We start from the raw sequence: 26,885 nt of genomic DNA, 5'->3' as shown, positions 1-26,885 counted from the left end.
TCCAGATTCATACCTTGAAAAGTTTACAGCCATGTCTTCACTTGGATGTCTAATTGAGGTTCAAAATCATGTCCAAAAAAGGTGTTTATTCATTTCCTCATCGCAATGCTCTTCACAAAGTAGGCACTTAATGTTTACTGACTTACTCAAAATCCACTTTTCCTTCTGACTTGGCTATTTCTGTCAAGGAATTTACCCAATCTCTCACTTTCACAATCTTGATATTATCTTTGACATTTCATATACAGTTACCAAAGCCTGTCAATGAATGAATGAATAGACATTTGCAAAATTCTTTTTGGTATGTGTTGGGGATACATTTGCAAAGGTCTATTCCCTCAAAAGGCTCACATTTTAATAGGATATGACAACACGTAAGGGGGAGCAGTGGCCAAGGAAGGATATTTTGATTGGGGAAGTCACACAAATGGTGAATAGAAAATAGGGCAATGGACTAAACCATTCTTTCAGAAAAAGAACAAGAAATGAGAGGAAGGAAGTGTTACAGAGCGGCAGAAAAGGGAAGGGAAATAATCTGGTACTGCAAAGCAAGTAGAAGAGCAGCTGGGATGAAAAAGCATGGTTGCATCTGATGCAGGATAACAGTGTTGAGGTTTTATCAACCAGGACAGGCCAGCTCACAGTAACAGCAACAGATCAGAAAATTAATGCTATATTAATTCAGTTTTCCTGCTTAAATATTTTTCCAATATCAAGTTGATAACTTAAATGTTTTACACTATCAATCTATCCCAATGGTTTTAACAGCACTGTCACTGTACTGGACATAATTCACTCAGTGCCTCTTTAAGACTGACTTCTAATATCACCTCACAGAGTCTGAATCAACTACAATGAGGGTCTCTGAGTAAAGACAAGCAATAATTTCCTGGGCACTAACAGCATTTGAATGATAAGAATGTTAAACTCTCCTCTATCTTTCCTAGACCAGGTTAAGTAAGGAGGAATAACACCCATTGAGAACCTTCTGGCTTGTCTATTAGTCAGATGACAAACAAATGTTCTGGTAAGCAACTTCTCTTCAACAGAAAAGAATGCAGTAGTTTGAACAGAACATTTTTTAAAAATGCTTCCGGAAATAGGAGCAAACTGGTTCTGGCCTGTGGCACTGCAGTCAACAATCATTTGCAGTCATTCATTCCCTGCCAACCATTTATTTGCCTCAGCATCTGGCTGTCACAGCAGTAGGCCTCTTGTAAATGAAAAACAAAATGAAATGTAGAAGCTCAGAGTTGGAAGGAGACCTCAGAGGTCATCTGGGCCAACATGAAGCATGAATCCTATCCCAAAACAACATTCCTTAACAAGTACCCATCCAGCTTCTGTTTGAAGACACCCAGTGATAAATCAGATCATTGATGCACAATTGTAATTACTAGAAAAATTTTCTTTCAATTAAGCAGCAATGAGCCATTGTGCAACTGACTTTGTATACTGCATTGTATAATTGCATAATGACTAGAAAGTTATTGATCCTAGTTTCCAAGACCAAGCAGAATAAATATAATTATCCTTCCAGATAACAGGCCTTCAAATATTTGAGGATAACTATCACATTCCCCCTACCAATCCCTGTGTGTATCCTTATCTAGTTTCATAACGACTGGTACATTCAAAAGGATGGAAGGTTCTGCTTGCCCCTAACTGGTCAATTTGAAAGAAACTTCTTGTCCTTTTGCATATTCTTCTGTGCACAACTTTGCATCAAAATCTGAGGTCCCTTGGAATCAGCAAGTCGTATTAGGTAACGTTGATTTTGTTTTGCTTTTTCCTGCAAATGCCATATGAAGCTCCTTAGCTTCAATAGCTGAGACTTGGATGGCCTGACTAGTGAGCACATGAATGCTTTTAGCCTTTTCATTGGCTATACAATCAGTGGTTTGTATATGAAAAGTAAACACTATAGTTAGATATAAGAAGCATGAGGCTGTGTCTGTTTCTTCCTGGGGATTTAGAAGCAGACTAATCATGTATGCAGCATTTCCTGAGCTATCAGTCTAGTTACACTATCAAAAAAGGAAATGCGGCTAGTCTGGCATGACCTGTTCTTAAGTGAAATCATGCTGGCTCACAGGGATGACCACTTGCTGGGCATGGAGAAATGGTTCCTACTCTGGACTGGGATTGGCTGAGATTCCTTCTGAGATCCCTTATTAACTTTTAGCTTCTATGATTTTTTGTTTTTGTTTTTCATTTTACAAGAGGTCCCTTGCTGTCACAATTAAGTGTCACCTCTCTAGTAAAATATTTCTGTATGTCCTTGGTTGAGAAAGATTTTCCCCCATTGGACTTCATATAACAGTTTGTTTTGTCACTGACTAATACATTTACTTAACAGTTTATATTTTAACTATCTTATCCTATTAAACCCTTGAGAGCAAGGTCCTTGTATTATTGAAACTTTGTATCCCCCTCCCATCTTATTGCCAGAAAATGCATAATAAATATCTGTATTATTATACTGGCCCTGCTGAAGTGGCCAAATAACCAGAAAATTTGGGGAATCACTATTCTATTATATAAGTTCTAGAAGAAATAGGGATCTTTTCTAAGACTCTTGGCAGCTATTTTTGGATTTCTCATTTACCTTCCATGAAAGAATAAAGAGTACACTTTACCGGTTTCTCAGTTTATTCATCTGCAAAAAACAATAATAGTAGCAATGATAACTCAAAAAAGTAATTATATGTAAGGATTAAGTTTTCAAATAACTTGGGATATTGAATTAGGGAAAAAACTAATTAAAGGATAAAGTATTAATGGTTTTATATTGGACTATACTTTATTTACAACGCAAAAATGCTTCATTTATTTTATGTCGCTCATGCTCCTAAATAAATTATAAAGTGGACAAAGTGTTTGAAATTACGGTGATTATTTCATAACTATGTCATTACATACTGTCACTGTACTGGGAAATTTAATATGAACTATATAAATGACTAAATTCTAAAAAGGAGTAGAGAAGGAGGTGAGCAGAGAGAAAGCACTGTGATGATTTTCAAAAACTCCAAAATCTCTTTGAAAACCTTTTCAATTCCAGGTTCCTATTTTGGAAACAGCAGATTGGGAGCAACATGTCTTTACTCAGTCTTTATCTGTACCTATTTAATAAATAGCATCAATTAAGAAAAAAGACAAAGAATTGTGTTTTATTAAAAACTAAACAAGCTATGGCATATGATTGTGATGGAATATTATTGTGCTACAAGCAGAATGACTCCAGAAAGGCCCGAAAAGACTTGTATGAACTGATATATAGTAAAGTGAGCAAAACCAGGAGAACATCATGCACAGTAACAGCAATATTGTTTGATGAAGAACTGTGAATGACTTAACTGTTCTCAGCAATACAATGACCCAAGACAATGCCAAAGGACTAATGATGAAGCATACTATCTACCTCCAAAGAAATGACTGATATTGATTGAACAGACTGAAGCATAATATTTTTCACTTTGTAAAATATTTTTTCTTTTATTCCAAGTTTTCTTATACAAAATGATTAATATGGTAATGTTTTACATAACTGCACATGTAAAAAAAACTTAGTAAATTTCATTGTGCATTAAAAATAAAATCACAATCATCCAAGTACTCTTTTTAGAGCTTATTCATGGGGCCACTTCTAGAATCTTTTGGTAATGTGATGAGGCTCAAGTAACACTCCACCCTAATAAATTGTAAGAAGAGCACTATGTATACTTCACAGATTGGTTTTTGCCAGTCTGGGGAGAAATTCCACAGCAACTTCTAAATCCAATGATATTTGATTAGGCAATGTTCCTGTGACCCTGTGATATATATATTGAAAGTATGATAACCCTTTAAAAATGAAGAATGTTAAGTTTTACAGGGGTCATCAGCCTGTCAGATAAAAGCCCTGAGTTTTCTCAAGAGATTAGACCCTTAGACTACTCTATTTGGTATAATGGCTAGAGTGACAGACTGGGAGACATCCTGAAATTGAAGGCTGCTTGAGCAGATCATTTAACCTTTCTCAGGCTCAGTTTCTTCCCTTGTAAAATGGGAATCATATGTAAAGTGCTTCATAAACCTTAAAGTATTTCGTATTTATGTTCTATTTTGTATGATAGTTATTTGTGTACACATTATTATAGATCTAGCACTTTCCTGACCCAACTTCCTTCTGCCCCAACTTCCCTGATAGCCTCATCTTTCCTGAAGCAATTTCCTACCACCATGCAACCTGATGATGCTTTCTGGTCAAGAAGCATCAACAGTACCATCCCCATGCAAATGGGACTTCATGGCTGCCACACTCTAATAACTTACTGACCAAGTGTGTTTCCATATAGAGATTAGACAGGACATGTCCAGAAAAATCTAAGTGCCTCTTTAGCCTTGTTGCATATTCTTACTGAATTAGGCCACTAAACTATAAATTTATGAGAAAGCTTATTTATCTTGATAATCATTAGTGCTTAGCACAGTCTTTTGTGCATTTTAAGTACTTAATAAATATTTGCTTGATTTAATTAAATCTTCCATTTCAAAAGAAGTAGGTCCTTCCCACTCCTTTCTACCAATTTCTGTCCATCAGTTTCTTTAAGAAGTAACTTAAAATTTGCCTTCCCCAAATCTATGATGATTATATCTATGATGTAATCATAAACCCAGCTTACCCTAAGTTAATGTGATGCAGTAGAAATAATTAGAGACTTGGAACTGGAGGAGCTAGGTAGAAATCTTAGCTATGCTACTTATTCTCATATATACATATATACACATACACACACATACCAGTGAGAGAATGGGAAACAAAAAAATGGAGCATAGATTTATAGCTGGGAGGGATTTGAGAGGTCATCTAGTCTGCCCCCACATTGGAGACTCTTTTCTGAAGTCCTAGGGCATCTAAGGGTGTTTATAGGTCTCTATCAGGATTGCAGCAGAATACCTGCAGTGGTCCCCAGTTCAGTACATTTCACCTCTTCTTTTTTGGTGCTACTTTCTTAAGGCTTCTCCAAGTCTCAGGGTAATTTTCATGATTTCACCTTGGCTTGTGGTGATGGGGAAAGTGGAGCAGGGAAGACATGAATGAGTAGGAGAAGAAAAGGAAATATACATTTATATGGTGCCTAGTATGCGCCAGGCACAGTGCTAAGTGAAGTGCTTTACAAATGTCATTGGATGCTCACAATAACCCTGGAAGGTAGGTGATGCTATTATCTCCATTTTTACAGTTGAGGAAACTGAGGCAAATAGAGGTTAAGTGACTTGAGGGTCACAGAACTAAGTGAATGAGGCCATATTTGAACTGTCACTAGAGAAAAGGGAAAGGTAAATGGAAAGATGTGAAAGTGCTTTTGTCCAGCCTCTTTAGGAGGTACTTACATATAAGAGAAGAAATGAATGAAATTCAGACATCCCAACCGAAAAATGAAGGTTGGAGATCTTCAATCAAGATAAGAGAGTTTTAAAGTCTGTACAGCTGCCTGAGGGACCCTTTTGGGGGGAGGGGGTCAGCATGGGGCTTTGAGCCTAACAAAAGAGTTGGAAATGTGAAAACTCAGACCCAGGCATGTTGGCCTGGGATAGCTCATTTCAAAACAATGCTAACATTTTTGCTTGAAGAATAATGGAAACAATAGTGGGAAGTGATCAGCAGTTGCCAAAGTAGAGATGGTCACAAGAGGATTGCCTCCAAACCTCAGTGGCAGAGAGAATCAGCAATGAAGTCTAGAACAAGAAAGAAAGATGCCATGGATACCTGGAGATCTGGGGAGCGAAGCAGGAGAAAGATGGAGTGCCAAGAGGACAGAGACTAGTGTAGATCAAGTCTCAAAAGAATAAGAATAGGGAAAGGCTAATTGTTTTGAAGAAAGACAATTATACAACCAGATCTATGAAAAAACAAGGAAGATTATTTTGGCAGTTACGTGAAAGATCATTTGGAGAAGAAAGGGACTGGAAACAACAGAATCATAACTGACGAGGAATACTAGTATTTTAGCTCAGGGTGTAGAAATTAGAGAGTTGAGAGTGTTTACTGTCCTTCACAGCTTCAACAGAAAGAATCAAGATTAGCACTTAGTTAAAATGAAGTTATTAGATGGACATTTGGCCTAACCCAGTTCCCACTTTCCAAACTCCATGCTCTCCCCCTGGCATGTTTCTTGGCACTTGCCTTATATCATAGTTTGTGCTACTTGCCACAATGCAAAAACTGCCAGTTATGTTTATGGGAGGTAAGGAGACCAATCATTCATCACAAGAATAAATGAAAGTATTAAAGAGAAGTTGAACTGGTACAATAGCAATATGAGTAAAGAGAAGGAAGAAAAATACAAGGAGATATTATAGAAAAGGAAATGGATAGTATTTGGAGACTTACTGGGGAGGGGAAAACAGTGAGGAAAAGGGTAGAATTAAAATTGAAGTTTCATGCCTGGGGATTAGAAGGCTAGATGGTGGCACTTTTAACAGAGATAAGAAAGTTGGAAAGAGGGACAGGTTTTCAAGGGTCTTAGAGGACATTCTTTGGACCAAAGATGCATCATAATACAATGGAAAATGCACTGGGTCTGGAGTCAAAGGATTTGACTCAAATTCTTCCTCTGTCAAAACCTCCTCTTTTTATGTTTGAGGAAACTAAAGCTCAGAGAAGTGGGTATAGGGTTTCCTCAACCATAAAAAGGGGAAGTTGTACTAAATAGCTTCTAAGGTCCCTTATAGCTCTAAAACTATGATTATATGATGATCCACTGAACCTGTTGGTACCCTAGAAATTGTCTGAATCCGTGGTTAAAATTGGTACCTTGAGTCCTGACAAGGGACTTGCCAACTGGACTTCTTCCATGCAGCATAGGTACATAATCACATGCATTGAATAGGAGAAGAGTTTTTGTTTTGTTTTTAACTGCCAGATTTTGGGTAACTATTTCATTTTCTGAAGTCTAGCTCTTGGGTTCAGTAATTTGTCCTCAAGCACTGTTGCCTCACAGAAGTTGTCACATTTACCTGAGCCACATAAAGTTTTTAATGCTTCTATAAGTAATTCTGAAACTAACATTTTGCACATAATAGGTACTTAATTCATGTTTACTGTATTGAACTGAAACTCAGTGTCAGTGTCAACATTCTAAAGGCAGAAAAAGCAAAGCAATCTTATCTTGTGTCTTAGATGTGCATCTACCATAATGCCCTCACTTTTTTTCCAGCTATTAAATCAGGAGACACTATTTCCCCATCCATCACCTTAGTATTCTAGCCTTGGCTCTATTGACTAAAAAAGTATTGGTTGGATCCTTGTCTTATGCCAACCCACTACAAATCACTTTCCTCATTTATATTTGAGCAGGAAAAACAAGTTATTCACTAATCATTGCAGGTAGACATCTGCAGACACATACACAAAATGTAGTCCAAGGGAGCCATGACTGGATGTTTTAACATAAACATTCTATGCTGACTTTTTCCTCTTGGCTTATCTTTTACTTTAGTTATTGCTTAAATTGATTTATATTTACCTAATTCCTTAATATTACCAAGATTTCAAATGAGTAAAAGGGCAATTATAAAGTCATCCTTCAAACTTGATCATAGTGTACTTAGTGAAAAGCATTGATGTGAAAGGACCTTGGTTTCAATCTCAGCTTGTCAATGTATTACCCAGATGGTCCTGAGTAAGTCACTTTACCTCTATAAAACCCTAAGTCACTAATATCTTTAAAACATCAGGTTTGAGTTAGATTGCCAGCACTACCACTTGTGGTTGTAAAACCTGAACTTTTTATGCTTCGGTAAAGGCTAGGAGAGAGAATGTTAATTGCATTTTCAACTGGCTACTGTGCTATTAGTGTCATTGTGTTTACAAATTTTTCTTTCATCAATTTATAGTTGACAGTAACATATAAAGGTTTAAAAAGAAATTGGAGATCCTTATACTGTCACAATTCTATAATTATCTACTAAATTGTCTCCTGGAATTCACATAAATCAATGATTCAACCCAATATACATCCAAAATACTATCCAACAGATACCCTACAGGCTGGGCTCCTCTGTCCTTTCAACCAATATTAGTCATTCCTTCCTTCTTGATTCTGTTTAGGCTGTTCCTCCTAAATGAAATTAATTGAAATATCATTCATTTAGTACCCGCTATGTTTGGAACACTGAGCTAGTTTCTGAGGATACAAAGATAAATATGAAAAAGACCTGTTTTAAAGGAGCTTACAATCTAATGTAAGGAAGGTCAGGCACATGTACAAATAGCCATCATATTCAGAAGAGTAATACAGGATTTCCCAGAATTCTTGAGACACTGTATAAGTGCAAAGGATCCATCTAGGAAAAATGCTATGAGACAATAATAGATTGGATAATATACTTTATCATACAATTATTAAGCATATAATATATGCCAAGCAATGTATGAGGTGTTGGAAAACTTTAGAGCTGGAAGGGACCTCAGAAGTCATCTAGTCCAAATTCATTTTAGAGAATTGACCAAAGTCTATAAAAAATAAGTGACTTGCCTAAGGGCACTCAGGCAGTAAATGTCACTGTCAGGATTTGAACCCAGTTTCTCTTCCTTCACATCCCAGGCCTCTAAAAGCTGGTGGTAAGAACAGAAGAGATGAAGGATTTGTCATCTGAAAAGTTTCCATGAGAAGGGGGAGAAACAAAGGAAACATACTCTACGTTCTCTCCTCTGCTTACTTAGATCTTACTAATCCTGCAAAAGCCGCCTCAGGTACAGCATTCTCCATAAAGCCTTTCTCCATTATGTCCAGATAATACTGATATTCCTATGCCCACCCTATCTCTTATTGCCTACACCATACATCTTGGCATTTCATTATATCCGTCTATGGTAATGAACAAAACATGCTGGATTTTAAGTGAAAGAATCCGCTTTTGGATCCTATCTCCACTACCTCCTACCTAGATGTCCTCAAGCAAGCAATTTAATCTCTTGGGACTTTAGTTCCCTCATCTATATGCAGTAGGATGATGGAGAGAAACCATGTTCAAACTGATGAGTCCTCCAATCAACTTGATGCAGGTTGGAGGACTTTGTCTAAATGGGAATTCCTATAGAATCCCATTGAGATGGTTGGAGGGCTCATGCATCCTAGCGCCTTGTTGGTAGGATAGAGGGAAACCCTGACTGATCTCTAATGACTGTGCTTGCCTTGAAGATGACTGATGACTGAGGAAGGGAGAGGGAAGAGTGCCTTTGGTCTTTAAGAGAAAGGTATGAAAATGTAGTCTCTAAAAGACTGTAATCTCTAAACCTCCCAGTTCTAGCTGCCTTAGTCTTATCTTTTTCCTTTTATGAGTGCAGCTCAATAAAGGTTAATCCTGAGAAATGGATATTTCTAGCCTTAGGGGTTACCTCTTTAACTTGGGTAATTAATTCAAGAATTCCTGAGTCAAGTACTAGTCACACAAAGGGAGAAGATTTCCTAAATAGCAGACTTTTCAGAGAAGGGGGCCACCAGTAGGATCATCATGTAGGTAAAGGACATGTACCATGGTTGGTCAGGAGTCCTGGACTTTTTCAACCCTCCATGATAATTGCTATGAGTGTTCTGACAACTCAAGTCTAAGGTAAATTTTAAGTATCTGTTTATCAGTCCCGTAAAGGGTTTTTAACTTCCAGGGAAGGAAGAAGTATGGAGTGTAATGGACTATTTAAGTAGTTTGTTTCCTGTATTTGTCAATAAGTGCTGTGAATCCTTTGAATCTTATTCAGTTTCTGAGGTGGAAGGTTAACCCTAACCTCATAACTATAGTTTCATTGAGTAGCTTTGTGGAAGGGAACCCTATTACATTTGAGAAGACGCAAAGCATAAGCCTTACCTAAACTTTCTTTTAGAGACTGCCCTGGAATTTTGTTCTGGAGTTAGGACTTTCAAGTCAACATGACCAAGGAGAACATGACTTTTTATGGTCAGATCCCCAGATTTAACCTGGTTCATGTGAATCCCAGAGTCCCTTGTGTGAAGTCCTTGGGCCATGACGAACATGTAGAAGGAAGGGGTCAGGCTATATAAACTTAAGTTTCCTTTCAGCTATAAATTCATGAGTCATATGACTCATTCTTATAATTTTGTGTCTTGAAGTTGCTAGGCTTAACTTAGCATAGGGTCTGGCACACAACAAGCACCTGCTGAGAAAAGCAGTACTGGGTATAATCTTAAAAATGAAAGAATGACATCTGTTGGAATCCAAGGCAAACTGTTCAAGATCACAGTAATACAATTCTGTGCTTCAGCCACTGATGCCAAAGAAACCAAAGTTGCTCAATCCTATAAAGACCTACAACATCTTCTAGAAATAACACACACACACACACACACACACACACACACACACACACACAAAATGTCACGTTCATCATAGGGGATTGAAATGCTGAAGTAGGAAATCAAAAGATAATTGAAATAACAAGCAAATTTGGCTTTGGAGTACAAAATGAAGCAGGGCAAAGACTAATAGAGTTTTGTTAAGATAACTCACTGGTCATAACAAACACTCTTTTTCAACAACCCAAGAAGTGGCTCTTCACATGGATATCACCAGATGGTCAACATTAAAATCAGCTTAATTATATACTTTGCGACCAAAGATAGAGACACTCTATATAGTCAGTTAAAACAAATCCTGGAGCTGACTATGGCTCAGATCATGAGCTTCTTATTGAAAAATTTAGACTTAAATTAAAGAAAGTAGGAAACACCATCAGACTAAATATATTTGACCTGAATAATATTCCTTATGTAGATGAAGTGGAGGTAATAAATAAATTTAAGGGATTAGATCTGGTAGATAGAGTGCATGAATAGCTATGGGCAACAACAAAAAACATCTCAAAGAAAAAGGAGAGCAAGAAAGCAAAAATGACTGTCTGATGAGGCTTTACAAATATCTGAGGAAGAGGGAAAGGGAAAGATATACCAAACTGAATGCAGAATTCCCAAGAACAGCAAGGAGAGAGAGATAAGGTTGTCTTAAATGAACAATGCAAAAAAATAGAAGTGGAGGTTTAGGGAGTGTATTTAAAATTCTTTAATTCAAGATTTTCACATGCAAAATGAAATTACTTCAGAGTGCCAATGCTGCATTTGGGCTTTTGACCTCATCATTCAACTAAAACTTCTCTCACCAAAGTTATCAAGAATCTATTAAGTGAAAAATATATTTCCTCCCCTTCAGTCCTCATCCTTTTCAACCTATTTGCTGTATCAATTACTTCTATATACTCACTATATTATGGGTTTTCATGACACTGTTCTCTCCTGGTTCTTTTCATCACTGTTTTAGACATCTTTGTGAGCTCATCCATGACAAGGTGTTGGCCAAGGTTCTGTCCTGAATCCTTTTCTCTTCTCACCCTGTAGTCTTTCATTTGCTGACCTCATCTGCTCCAATAGACTAGATTATGTTCTCTATGCAAGTGACACAGATCTATATACTCAGTCCAGTTTCTCCCCGGCTCTTCAGTCCCATGTCACCAACTGCCTATTGGACATTTTGAACCATGTGTCCTTTAGGAATATCAAGTGTAACAGGTCCAAAAGAGACCAAAGTTCAAAAAGTAATTAGTGCATATGTAATAAATGTGATTTTCAATAAATGAGAAGGAAATTCCTCTACCAAAAGAATTTATGAGAGAGATATGGTCCCGATACTTAAATCTGTACCCTCTGCTCTGATTTTGCTCCCAAACTATTTTCCACATGCCATGTTTGTTATTTCCATCCCTTTTTCTCACACTATTGTTCTGCAACAAATTTATCCTTCCTACATATCATTCCTCCAACCCCTCTTTTAATATGCTAAAAGTCCTTTAGCAATATGCTATAGTTCTGCATTATTCATAAAGTTTCTCCATATCAACTATGGCCAAAGATGATCTTTCCTCTCCTCTGTATTCATAGGAGATAGTATTTGTCAAAGCACTTAGCACAATACCTGGTACAAAACAGGTACTTATTAAATCCTTCCTTCTCTTTCTTTCCTCTTTCCTTCCTTCCTTCCTTTCTTACTTTCCTTCTTTCCTCCCTCCTTCCCACTGAGTGATAAAGTAAGAAGCCAGATTGCAAAGGTTTGGAAATAGAACTTCTCATTTTAATTTTAATTTTTTTCAAGAAGCAAAGTTCAACTATGCCCAAAGGGCTATAAACCTATGCATGTATACCCTTTGATCCAGTAATACCACAGCTAGGTCTATATCCCAAAGATATTCAAAAAAGGGGAAAGGACCTATTTGTACAAAGATAATTATAGCAACTCTTTTTCTGGTGGTTAAGAATTGGAAATCAAAGGGATGCCCATCACTTGGGGAATGTTTGAACAAACTGTGGTATATGATTGTAATGGAATATTATTGTGTTTTAAGAAATGACAAGCAAGATGATTTCGGAAAAACCTAGAAAGATTTACATGAACTGATGCCTAGTAAAGTGAACAGAACCAGGAGAACACTAAACACAGTAACAACAATATTATTCAATGAATAACTGTGAATGCCTTAGCTATTCTTAGCAATATAATGATCCAAGACAATCACAAAGGACTAATGATGAAGCATGCTATCCACCTCCAAATAAAGAACCGATATTGAACACAGACTTTATGCTATTTTTCACTTCCTTTCTTTCCTTTATTCTTTTTCTTTTATTCATCTTCTTGTACAAAATGACTAATGTAGAAATGTTTTACATAATTGTGTTTGTATAACATATATCTTATTACTTATCATTTCAGGCAGGAAGACAGGAGGTAGAGAGGGAGACATAGAATTTGGAACTCAAAACTTTAAATAAAAATGTTTTTAAAATTGGAAAATAATAAATACTCACAAAAAAAGAAGCAAAGTTCAAGAGACAAAATGACTTTTTTTTAATTAATAGCCTTCTTTCACATCCTGGTATTCTGTGTATATGTGTAGTGTCGGGTGACATAATAATTAATGATTTTGTCTGCATTCCAACAATGTTGAATTTTAATGCCTGCTGTGTTGTCTCCTCTGCTTTTTCCTTGTTTCCTTCCAAACTTAACTCTAGGGCCATGGTCCTCCATTTGGAAAGCTAGTGGTTTTAGACAGTCCTATATCTCTACTTTCTGAAACTGCTAATAAATCTTTCTCAAAAGAGAAAGGATGGGAGAACAGTAGCAGTGAAACTAGTAGCAATTATAGCTGTGGGACTTTCTTTGTCATTAATGAAATTTCATATAGATTCTCTGATTTTTGAAGAAAACTTTATTTTTCTGAGATGTAATCATATATTTATTTTAATGGGCATGGCTATGAAACACTGTAAAGAAACACCTAGTTTTTCATTTATGTTGAAATAAAAGAATAAAGTTGTTGTTTTTTGTTGTCCAGTTATTTGCAGTCATGTTTGGCTTTGTGACCCCATTTCGGGTTTTCTTGACAAAGATAATGTAGTGGTTTGCCATTTCATTTCCTGCTGTAGCTCATTATACAAATGACAAAATGGAGGCAGAGTTAAGTGACTTGCCCAGGGTCACACAGCTAATAAGTTTCTATGGCTAGATTTGAACTGAGGAAGATGAGTCTTCCTGACTCCAGGATCAGCACTCTACTGTATCACCTAGCAGCCCTAATATAATGAAGTACTAATCTCAAACTACTTAAAATATTTTCATTAGAAACCTATTCTGCTTCACCTCTTTAGGGATTCTATTGTGCTAATATGCTAAATCAGTACTGCTTAATTTACTTCATTTATAAAAGCAACAAGATGGGCTTGTAATTATCTGTGAATGATTTTAACTGAGTTATGATTATTTTATTTCACGGGTTACAAAAAGGTTGTAAAGAATCTTCATTACTGCTCATACTATAAGAAACAGAGAGGATAACTGAACTTTTCAGGTCTTAGAGATATTTCCAGCACACTTCTTTGGGGAATAGCATAATAAGTGTCATAAGCCATGAGCAGTATTCATTACCCTGTTTTCTATTATATCCTTGTTTTCTGATTTATGTCAGTCCATTAATAAACAATTATTAAGGACCTGGTACATGCCAGGTACTGTGCTAAATTATGATGGATACAATATAAAAAAGAAAGACAGTTCTTGCCCTCAAAGAGCCTACAATTTAATGTGGGAAAACAAAATGCAAAAGAAAGCTAAAAAGTATAGGGGAAGGGTCAGCAGATGGAGAGGAAAGTGAAGGTACATAAGAGGAGTTTTGCAATTTCAATTCACACTTTGCAAACTGGCAAAAATTGGTTTTTAAAATGGGGTCATTCAATATTGGGGGAAGAAAAACATTTAAATACCCAATTGATGGAGTAGTGAATGGTTCAACCTTTCTGGGTAGATATTTGTAATTATACCAAAAAAAATGACTAAATTATTTATACCCTTGGACATAGCAATCATACTAGCAGACATTAATGGCATCAAAAACAAGAAAAAAAAACCCATACCCACACAACCACATATAGTCATTATGGAGGAAAAGGAAATTGGTATAGATTGTCAGAAGTCAATGAATCAAGATTTTTTTGAATAATTTTTTCTTATGAAAAATGGTTCCATTTTGAGGTGGGGGAAAGGAGACTATAACCTAGAAATGACCATGATATAAAAATAAATGGTTTCAGTCAAACTTATTTTTAAAAAATAAAATTAATTAATCTGACACAAAAAACACATAGCTCTAAAATAAAGAGGCATAGTATCTATATTTTTCTAAGTCATGCTAAGTTCTCACTAAGCAGAGATTAAAAGAAAAAATAGCTTTCCCACAAAAATTCCATGAATATCTGGAAAAATAAAATGAGGGATAAAAAAAATGAAACAGAGGCTCTGAAAGAAATAGAAAATTAGTAGCTTAGAAAAGAAATCTTATACCAAAAAATGGACTACCAGAAACCTAGAATAGGCCAAATAGAAATCAATGACACTATGAGCTAACAAGAAATACTGGAACAAAATCAATAGATTATAAAAACAGAAGAAAGTATAAAATATCAAAAGCACCTAACCTAGAAAATAGGTCTATAAGATATAATTTAAGAATTATTAGACTTCCTGATAACCATGTTGTAAAAAAAAAACAACTAGGAACAATATTTCAAGAAATCATAAATGAAAACTTCCCAGCTCTATTAGAACCAGAGAACAAAGTAATGATTGAAATAACACACAAATCACCCCCAAAAAAATATCAAGGCATATCATAAGCCAAAATACAAAGCTTCCACATCAAAGAAAAAAAATGCTACAAGTATCCAAAAGAAACAGTTCAAGTACTGAGGAACTACAGTCAGGATCACATAAGACCTGTGAGCATCTACTACAAATGAGAGGAGATCCTGGAATATAATACTCCAGCAGGCAAAAAAAGATAAGCTTATAATCAAAAATACCTTGTCTTGCAAAGCTGATTACAATCCTATAAGGAGGGAAAATGAACCTTTAATGTAACAGAAGGTTTTCAACTAATTCTGATACAAAGATGAGAACTAAGTTTGAAATGTAAACATAAGAGTCAGGAAAAACATAGAAAGGTAAATTTATTTGAATAACTGGAAGGAGCTTTAAAAGATCATTTTGGAATCTTAATGTCTACAAAGAGTATTAAGGGGAACAATAAGAAAAACCTAGGCATGGATTGGTTCTCTTCTGTGCTGTTCTAAGGGTTGGAAAAGTAGAATGAGAAAGGAGAATAAAAGGAATTACATTAGTGAAAGAAAAAGAAGGTATAACTTACTACTTCTCATAATTAGGTTTCCTTAGAAGAATATTATACAGATATGGAGGAAAGGGTGGACGGAACAGACATTAGATGAACCATATTTATTTGAAACAAAGAAGGGTCAAAAACACATATATGGGGCAGCTAGGTGGCGCAGTGGATAGAGCACCGGCCCTGGAGTCAAGAGTACCTGAGTTCAAATCTGGCCTCAGACACTTAACACTTACTAGCTGTGTGACCCTGGGCAAGTCACTTAACCCCAATTGCCTCACAAAAAAAACAAACAACCCACATACATGCACTTATATAGTTTGATGCAGAAATATATTAAACAACAGAGAAACAGGTGGCAATGGTGACAGTAGTAATTAGAGAAAGAGAGAGAGAGAGAGAGAGAGAGAGAGAGAGAGAGAGAGAGAGAGAGAGAGAAGAATAATGGGGAGAGGAAAAGTTGCAAGCAAAATAAACTTCCAAATTCCTGATCCTGAATTAGAGATCAAAAAGGGGAAGGGGGGGCGGTGCAAGGAACTATAATCTAAGAAGGTTTCTTAGGCAGCTAGGTGGCATAGTGAATAGAGTGCTGGGCCTGAAGATAGAAAGACCTGAATTCAAATCTGGACTCAGACACTCATTAGCTGTGTTACCTTAGGCAAGTCACTTAATCTGTTTGCCTCAGTTTCCTCAATTATAAAAAGGGGATAATAATAGCACTTTCAGAGTTGTTGTGAAGATTAAATGAGATATTTGTATAAGCACTTAGCACAATTACTGGCATATATTAGATATTATATAAATAATTATTCTCTCCTTTTCCTCCTTTAGATTGCCCTTTATACAAATATGAAATAGCTAAACAAATCATGGTATACAAAAGTAGAAGAATACTACTGTGTCATAAGAAATGAGACTATTTCAGAGAATACTGGATAAAATGAACTGAAGCAGAGGGAAATGAGTAGAACAGTTTATACAAGGACATCAAAATTGAAAGACTTAAGGCCCCTGATCAGTGACCAACCATATTTCCAGAGGATCTGTCATAAAGCATGATACCCACTTTCTGACAAAGAGATGATGGACAAACAGTGCCAAAAGAGACATTTTTTTACAAGGCCACTGTGAATTTGTTTTGCTTGGCATTGCTTATTTGTTACAAGGATTTGCTTTTCCTCTTTCTCTGGGTTTTTGATTTTAGTAGCAGACATTCAGGAGGTTTTGTAATAGTGAGGAAAATGGGAGGGCCATTGTATATTTTTAAATGCACAAAAAAGATCAGAATTCAGTTCAGAAAGAAGCAGAGATAAGCAGAGACAATTTTGAGAGTAATATGTAGAATTTATTATTTTTGAAGCAAATTATATTAAATGGAGAATTATGGTTTCATAGAGACCCCTCTTTTTCTGCTATGTATAGAAATGTCTCTTTTTTGTGAGTTTTAAGTCAAAACAAAAAAGATTATTAAAAATCATGTGCCCAAGGATATGCCATAGTGAACAGTGTGCCAGACTCTGAATCAGAAAAATGTGGATTTGAATCGCAACTCCGATACTTATTGGCTACATGATCATGGGCAAATAATTTAATCTGTTTTCTCAGCTGAAAACTGAATCAGAATGCTTGTGGTACTCTCCTCATAGGGTTGTTATGAGGCTTAAAGAGTATAATTCTTTTAAATCAGTTTGCATATATTTAACCACAATCAGTTATTATTATGACTACTACTAATAACAATAATAATAACAAATGTGTCACTGTAAGGGTAAGGTTTCCAGTATAACAGCATATATGAAAGTCTGTCTGTTCCCCTTTCATACCTTCCATAAAGTATGTCCTGTATTGTTCTGAAGAGTTTTTTCATAAAGCCTGTGTGGCAATGAAGTAAAGATTAGAAGAACAAAAGTACTCCATATTTACTGAACACCCTGAATATAGACAGTATTTTCTGCTAGATTAGAAGAGGAAAAAAGGGGGGAAAGGTAAGAAGAGAAAGAAAGAAGAAAGGAAAGGTAGCAAGAAGACAGGAAGGAGAAAAATAAAAAAAGATAAACATCTTGTATTTTAAGGAATTTCTCTGTCTCACATTGCAACAGTGGGACTTTAAAACTTCCCTTGTGGCTCATTTATAGTTTTAGGTACATTAAACCAGACACTTACAAGAAGCATTATTTTTTTTTCTGGTAAGATCACTCACAGGAAGGTTAGAAAAGGATGTAGTGGTAGAAAAATGCAGAACTCTCTCCCTGTCATTTAAAAAGTAACAACAAAAATTGAAAGCCTCAGTACACCAGAATAAACTGTCTGCACAAAAGTTCATTTTTTCTTAAAGAGAGGAAGCCAAGTCTAGATTTTGGAATTAGCGAACTGTGAAAAGCCAACAGAGCTACATGGTCAACTGCGAGTCAGGAGGCAAAAGGTTCAACACCCTACAAACAATAAAGCTTCTCCTCATCTATATTAACATTTCTACCCATGTCATTTCAAAGCATACAAAGCATATAACCACAATTCATTGCTTCTATATCTGCTGGGGTTAAAGAAGTACTTGGACAACAATGATAATAAAAGAACTGGGCAACGATGATTTGCCTCTCAAGAAACCAAATGTAACATCCTGCCCAGCCCATTCCTGCTCCACCCAACACAGAAAGAAAAAAGTCATGTTCAAATAGCATCTGGCCCAATGGTCTATTTTCATGGGTTAAGAATGATAAATTTTTGGAAAAAGTGGAAAAAATTCATTCCATGGAAAATTCACCTTAAATTCAGGAATTCAATTTAACAAATAGTAAGCTACTATTGTGTGCACAGTACTGCACTAAGCAAAATCCAGAAAAGGCATGGATTCTGGTCATCATTGAAGGCTCAGTTTAGAATATAGATAAGAGGGGCAGCTAGGTGGCGCAGTGGATAGAGTACTGGCTCTGGAGTCAGGAGGACCTGAGTTCAAATCCAGCCTCAGAAACTTGACACTGACCAGCTGTGTGACCACGGGCAAGTCACTTAACCCAGATTGCCTCACCAAAAATAAAAAAAAAAGAATATAGATAAGATATGCATGTAAATAAAGAGTAATTTATAAATTTATAAATGTTACCCAGCAAAACAAATAAATAAATACATAAATTTATAAATGAATAGCATGGTGCATAAGTAAAATCTGAGGTCTTTGAAAATAGAGACTGTCTCAATTTTGTAAAATATATAAACAAATCTCATCTCTATCATGAGCCTATGCTGGCTGATTGACATGACAATGACAGTGGTAAATCACACTAGTCAAGACTCAACCCATACCAACTCAAATGTGACCTGATTTTTGCTTTTCATTACTGCACTAACACTCAAAGTCAGTTGGAATAAATTCTTCATGTTAGTCTCATTTTTGTTGAGTTTTGTTCATTTCCAGTTGAACCTTTTTTCATTGAAAGCAGTGGATCTGTTCATATGGTAATAGTACTTAAAATAGGTAGGATTTGGACCATTGCATCAGTCTTCTAAAACTCTTGCATTATTCTGGAGGATAACTTCCACCTTGTGAAAAACTGCATTAAGATAATCACAATCATTTATTTTTACTTTCTTGTTTACTACATCTGCTACTATCTTTCCAATAAGTATTACATTTTCATTAAAATAATTCTTCCTTACTTCTTTGAAGTATTAATTCTTTTATTGTCTCTCATTTGATATTCTCATATCCTATAATCCATCAACTTATCTGCCCTCATTCTTTTTTTTCCATCCAGTAATACCAAAAAAATCTCTCTTCTAATATTTCTTACTTTATCCCTTTTCTCCACTAATCTTAGTAGACAATCTTATATACACAAACTCATATATTATATGCAAATATTATCAAATGAATGTTTAAAATTGTCTTTACATGTAATTGGAAAAAATAAAATACTATTTTAGAAAAATAAAATAAAGGAGTTGCAATGATTTCTAAGGTTCCTAGTATTGAATAAGCCAAACATTAAATTATTTAGCATCTATCTATATGTCATCATAAAGCAAGTTAAATAAACCCAGTCCCTCAAAGAACTTATAAGTTATTTACTCAATGACAAAGGTTAGGGCTTGAGCATTTTATAGTAAATCACAAAAAGTGAACATATAATTATCATTTCACCAATTGCACCCTGCCAACCTTAGATGATTAGCCTTACATGATTCTTGCCAACCCATCATATTTGCTCCTACACACTTGCTACTGAATGAAGGGGGAAAAAAATAAGCAATCATTTTTATTGGATCTACTACAAATTTATGCTACACAACCACAACTAGGCCCCTCACAATAATTTTTCTACACCTCTCTTATCAACTCATTACTTCCCTTTCCCCAGCAGCTCTTCTGAAACATTTCATATCTCCTCAAATTTTGTGTGGCTTCCCTCTCCCCAACCTCTTAGCTGAGAAACTTGCCTCATATTTTACAGAAGTAATTGAGGCCATTCACCATGATATGCCTCTTCCTGATCTCATATCACTCGTGTCTTCTGGCACTGTCTCTTCCTTCACCCTTACCTCATATGATGCAGGTGGCCTTACTCCTTACCAAAGCTAACCCTTCTACCTGTTCAAATAATCCCATTCCATCCTGGCTCCTCCAGCAGATTATCCCCCTGTGATCTCTATCCTTTCACTTCTTTTCAATCTTGCTCTGTCCACTGGTTCACTCACTACTGCCTACTAACATGCCCAGGTCTCTTCCATTCCTGATAATTCTCATCCTTGATCTCTTCTGCCATTTGTGACTAAACTCTGGAAAGGCCATCTACAAGAGGTTCTTCCATTTTCTTTCCCCATATTCTTTTCATAAACCTTTATAATTCAGCTTCTGACCTAATTGTTCTAACAAAACTGTTCTCTCCAAAGTTGCCAATGATCATTCAGTTGCCTAGTCTCCTTTTCTGAATCCTCATTCTCCTTGGCCTCTCTATTGCATCTGACATTGTTTATTACTCTCTTCTTGATGCTCACTAGGTTTTCAGGACAGCTCTCTCCTCTGATTCTCCTTCTACCTATCTGACTGTTCCTTTTTAGTATCCTATGCTGGATCTTCACCTAGATCACAACCTCTAACCATAGATGTACCACAAGGTTTTGACCTAGACCCTCTTCTATTCTCTGTGAGAATATTATCAGCAGGGGGCCCCTCATGCTCACTCAGCAGGTGACCACACACATTTAGTTTTACCCTTCACATTTCCCTCTATACTACTTCATTTGGTAATCCCATCATTTTCCATGGATTTAATTACTTTCTCTATGTTAATGGTTCTCAAATCTACCAATCCTACCCTAACCTCTCTGTGGACCAATAATCTTATATCTCCAGCCACCTTTCAGATACCTTAAACTAGTTATCTAGTAGACATCTTAAACTCAACATGTCCAAAACTAAACTTTATCTTTCCCCCTAAACACTACCCACCCACTTTCCCTAATATGGTATGGTGCAACACCAATCTTACAGTCTCTCAAGTTCCCAACCTAGGTGTCATCTTTGCTTACTATCTTTCACCCTCCAAATCCAATCTGTTGCTAAGGATATCATTTTCACCTTTGCAACATCTCTTGAATACACTTCTATTCTATTGATTATTTTATCAATTATCAAAGAGACCAATGGAAAAAATAGTTACCTGATGGGCCAGAATATAGATATTATGTCCAACATCTTTTGGTGAAATGTCATCATCTCCATGATCATCTTCATGGTCACATTCCAAACCCTGGTTATAGGCATTCTTCATGACATCCACCTTTCAAGGAAATCAATATTGTGAATAAATATACTGAAAAGTAACATAAAATAAAATTAATTTGAAATTGCTTACAAGGAGTGATCCAAATTAGGATGTGGAAAGTTTCTTGAGGTTCAAAAAACATAAAAAGAATCTAATATGAAAAATTACGATTGTGAAGATGTTTAGTTAAATAATCAACAAGAGTAGACAAAATTTCAAAAAACAAAACCAAAAAAAAAAAAAGAGAGAGAGAGAGAGAATTTGAATCCTAATTAATGTTTCTCTCCAGGTTCCAGTCTCTACTATATCATAGAAGCCTCCTCCTTCTGGAAGTTCACTCCATCTCTGGATTTCTTAAACTGAAAGTAAACTCAGTCCCACTAGGCTATTTCCTCCTAGAGCCTCTTTCTTTAAGGAAAACATTCAGGTCAGCCATGTCTTCATTCTTTTCCAAACTCTACTCCTGACTGTGGACTTTGTTTACTATATCCTAACATTGTAGAGGAAGATCCCTTCTTCCTTCCCCTCTTCTTTCAACTTTCTTTTTTGTGCTGTCTTTTACCATTATAATGTAAGTTCCTTGAGAACAGGAACTATCTTTATGTTTATAATGGATTCCTAGAACTTAATACAGTGACTGGCACAAAGGAAGTGCTTAATAAATGTTTGTTGACTTAACTTGATGAACTCTATCTGCTTACTTCTACTACTAGAAGCCATTTTTAACCTGTAGGGAAGAAGTTGTAAGAAAATAATGGGCTTTGCCAATGCCCAAAGGCCCCAGATCAAGGGGAATGATTTGGATTGATTAGATTGACTGAGATTGACTGACTTAGCTGATTAATTCACTTAAAGTTAATTCATTTGAAGTCACACCTGCCTGGCCCTCAGGAGGGTATGTCCTCAAAGACTGTGAACTCTGACCTCAACTTGGGACCACCCTCAAGTCCAGTGAACCAATGGATTTGGGTGATGCTAGCCAATTGGATTGAAGCAGTGCCTCTCCTTGCGATGCAGAGGAAGCTTCCATGCTCAGTTCATCTCACAGAACAGGCTGGTGGTGGAGAAATTGAAGAAGAACCAGGTGAGACTAGAACACTAGGCTAGATAGATGTTTTCTTAACTTTCTGACCCAAGCATTCTCTTTTTTTCTAATAAATGCTTAATGCACCAAAACTGGTGCTGAAGCTTCTAATTTATAAGTAAACCCTTGCTAACTTTCCCTACACTCAGGACAGGAATAAGGTGACCACACGTTAGATTTTACTTGTCACAGTTGGCAACCACAAAATGGGGTGCTGAACCCTTCAATCTTCTGATCTTCACTGCCTGTCCCTTTAAATTTTCAACCTCCCTTTTCTAACTTTAGTCTGGTTAATCAGACAAGCAAGGGATACCATCATATTAACACTTGGTCCTTTTGAATATGAACATTTTATTCCTGTTTTTATTTTTGCTTTTCTTTGTGTCATAGTAAGGAAATTTTTTAATTACAAGAAGGGGATTAGAAATAGCATACCCTGCAATATTTCCCAGGACTTTCCATTAGGAAAGCTACTCATGGATTGGGATGAGGGAAAATTTACAGTGAAATCAAACATGACCAGCAGAAAGCTTATCGGATTGTGTTTTATGTGGCATAGTTTATTAGATGAACAATGGCCACAATATGGGTCATTTGATCCCCAAACATTGAGGAATCTGCAAACAGTACTCATCACAAAGTCAAAGTATAAGGAAATAGTATGTCTATTACTCATAACTAGTTCTGTTAGTAGAAGGTTCTAGTTGACTGTACAGGGAAAGTGAAGGGAATAAGTATTTATATACCACCTACTATGTGCCAAGCACTGTGTTAAGTACTTTTTACAAATATGATCTCATTTGATGCTCACAACAACCCAGGAAGGTAGGTGATGTTATTATTTCTTTTTACATTGAGAACACTGTGGCAGGGGTTAAGTGACTTGTCCAAGGTCACATAGTGGGGATGTAAAGCTAAAGTTTAAACTCAGGTCTTCCTGATTCCAGGCTTAGCCTGGAGCTGACTACTATTCCCAAAATGGTAGTTAAGATACTTGGTGCCACTAAATTCTAATGACTTACAATAATATTTGTCATGCATGAAGTTGATTTAATATACCAGCTAGAAATATTTTCTTTTAGCAATTCAGAAATATTCTCTTTCACCAGTAAAAAGCCAAAGGATAACAAGTGGGCCACTTGACCTGTATAATTGTCCTAGGAAACCTCGAATTAGCTGAGTTCCATTCAACAACAATATTTATTAAGTACCTACTATATGCATGGCATTGTTCTAGAAACTGGAAATACAACAAAGATGAAATAAGACAATCTGCCCTCAGGGAGTATATAATCTAGTAGGAAAGGATGATCTGTACACAAATACCTCTAATACCTTTTCAAAGGAGCCGTCATTTCATCAGTACAGATAACCTTTAGCTCCCCAATGACACAGATTGTAACTCTTCCATGTCTTAGCAGGAAGTTTTCACAAATGCCTGTGGCTGATTATAAGCCTCTCTGTATTTACTTAGGTTGGTTCTCCTATGATAGAACACAATCACTGTTGGATGGTTTTCTGATATAGTAATACATATGCCAGGATTTGAGATAGGCTCAAATTAGTTTTAACAACTAGACTGCCCTAATTATGTACTTTAATTCTTCTTTTAGCCAAGAATCTCATATTGTTTAACTATTAAAATGGTACTTTTTTTTCATTTTTTTTCCCAAAGACGATATAAGTGCAATATATTTGAATGCAAACACTTCTAATACTCTCAAAAATACTGCTAATATCAAATTCAGGTCAGCCACGTCTGTGGACTTTGTTTACTATATCCTAACATTGTATAGGAAGATCCCTTCTTCAGGTAGAAAATTTTTTCTGACAAAAAAAATTTAGAAAACGGGTAAGTAACATACAATCATTTCGTTGGACAACTATTAAAGAAAGGTACGTGAAATGAATTAAAATAATGAAGTCATAAAGGCTAAAACCATGAATGCTCATGCCTTGAAGGTGTTTTACATGACTAGTACTCTCCTGATATGACATAGCATTGAACCCCAACAGTAATATTAAGCTAAGTAAACAGTCCTTCCAAAACCTTTTGTTTGTTTTTAAAGCCATTCCTTCTATTCCAATCAAGATTATAATGGATATTTCAAAGTTTTCTTACCAGTTCCCTTGGTCTCATGTTAAAAAGAATCCTCTCAGCATTCTCACTGTCATGTCTGCTTTCCATAATCGCCAACAAAAGCTTAGAGGCATTGTTCTAAAGATACAGAGCAAATGAAAGCACATTTTAAAACTATTTCATGAATTAATGATTCTCTGCAATTGTTTTAATTGAGATTATGAAAAGCAATACTTTTTATCTGAAAGAACTTTAAACTGCTTATTTCTTTTGTTTGACGCATCTTCAAATAGCAATTTTCACATTAATGACAGTACAAAGTAAAAGTAACAAACTGGGATACTTATAAAGGATATTTTAAATACTGAAGAAATGTTATTCAAATACAAAATTGACTTTGTAGAATGCATACAAATGAAACCCTCTTTCTTTTGCAATGACAATAAAATGAAAAGGTAATTATAAAGTATTTTATAAAATAAGATATGTAAAGTAGTCTTTTTAAAAAGCTAACTATATATACATGTATGTTCATATAATATATCATCTATTCATTAGTCTTCTAGGTCATCCTGAATTCATGTAGTAGAAAATAAAATAAATAGTGAGTGATTATTAACATTATGGTTATCTCTAGGAGTTGTAATGGACATTACATAATTTTGGCACTTTGGTTAAAATAGCTAGGCAATGAGTTTGTCTAATAAGACACTGAAATAGCACTTACATTTCTTTTTATTTTATATATTTATGAATGTCTTAGGAATCAAACATTGTAGTTGGAAATTTCAGAATGTAGCGGGTATTCATAGTTCCCTGGAAACTGACTGGGAGAAATAAATCATTAGGAAATTAGGGAAAATGATAAAAATGTATGAGCATACATTTCCCTAAGTCCCCAAATGTCCTTTTTTTCTTGTCCTCTCATACGCCATTCTTTTCACGCTGCCAGGTAGCCATGGATGGTCACTTTGTGTTCATTGTTTACAGCTTACTGTGGCATCTACTGTGGCCCTGTCCCAAGTAGGAACTATCGAAAGACAAAATGGGGGACAACTAGGTGGCGCAGTAGATAGAGCACTGGCCCTGGAGTCAGGAGTGCCTGAGTTCAAATCCGACCTCAGACACTTAACACTTACTAGCTGTGTGACTCTGGGCAAATCACTTAATCCCAATTGCCTCACTAAAAAACAAACAAACAAACAAACAAAAAAGACAAAATGGAACAGATCCTGGAAAGCTGTTTTGTCTGTGAAGCAGTGCAGAACCCAGAATTCCCAGGACAAGATAGACCACTGTTCTCCCTGAAGCAGAAGAAACCAGAAGCTATAAAACCTCAGCTGATAGTGCATCAGCTGAAAGCCCAATCCAAACCACCTGAGGCTTTTCCTCTGCTTTTCCGATTATTTGTTAAACTGCTGCTGCAAGTGAACAATAAAGCAGCAGCTCCTCTTCCTAATCCTTTAATAGCACAGGGAAAGTTGGAGGGTGGGAGGTAGTGAGGGCAAAGAAATTTCTTCAGTTTGGTTATGCAAGAATTTCTTTAACTTTGTTTACTTTGCTGTGCTGTTTAATAAACCACTAATTAAATAAGCCACTAAGAAGTCAATCACCTATGTCTTTTGAATGAGACTGATCAAAGCTTTCCCAAATGTGGGGTGGGGACAGAATATATGAGAAAGCCATGCAGAAATATTTCTTAATTCTCATATTTCGGAATAACATTTCGTTCCTTTTTCCCTAAGCTAAATTCTGAACCCAGCTAGCAAAAGCAATTAAACTGACCAAGCTGTATCCATAGGAGAGGGCATAGTCTAGGACTTGCAGCCAGCACCCTCTGCTGAGCAGTGGGAGAAAAGCAGATATTGGGAAAACTTGCACATGCACAAACTAAGATCTTCACTGATAAAACTTGACTAATTATATGTGTATATATATATATATATGTGTGTGTGTGTGTGTGTGTGTGTGTGTGTGTGTGTACTGCCTCCAAGTGGACAAATTAAATATCATATTCCCTCACCAGTTAATTGATAGCATGTTTTTCTGCAGCAGCAGAAAACACCTCAAGTGCCACCTAGGACAACTCCTACCAATTACATAAATACCTAGCTCACACCACGGTCATCAAAAAACTTATAGTTATAGAGAACTCAAATGCAATAGAGGACAAATGTTTTCATATTTCAAGCAAGTAGGAAGTCATTTTTTCAATAATACTAACCATTT

The 26,885-nt window shown here is 36.0% G+C and overlaps 1 protein-coding gene across 1 annotated transcript in view; it reads right to left on the bottom strand.

Moving 5' to 3' along the window:
• ITPR2 (inositol 1,4,5-trisphosphate receptor type 2) overlaps positions 1 to 26,885 on the bottom strand; it is a 511,835-nt gene that overhangs the window by 112,826 nt on the left and 372,124 nt on the right. Inside the window, exons 44-45 of the mRNA XM_043966319.1 lie at positions 24,699 to 24,794; positions 21,388 to 21,507 (exon numbers count right to left, since the gene is read on the bottom strand). Of these exons, the coding sequence (XP_043822254.1) occupies positions 21,388 to 21,507; positions 24,699 to 24,794 (216 nt within the window). The remainder of the gene's footprint in view (positions 1 to 21,387; positions 21,508 to 24,698; positions 24,795 to 26,885) is intronic.

Source organism: Dromiciops gliroides, chromosome 5 (genome assembly GCF_019393635.1).
Source record: "Dromiciops gliroides isolate mDroGli1 chromosome 5, mDroGli1.pri, whole genome shotgun sequence".
NCBI classification, from domain to species: Eukaryota; Metazoa; Chordata; class Mammalia; order Microbiotheria; family Microbiotheriidae; genus Dromiciops; species Dromiciops gliroides.
The sequence above is the reverse complement of the archived record's forward strand: the minus strand, read 5'-3'. Positions and strand labels throughout refer to the sequence as shown.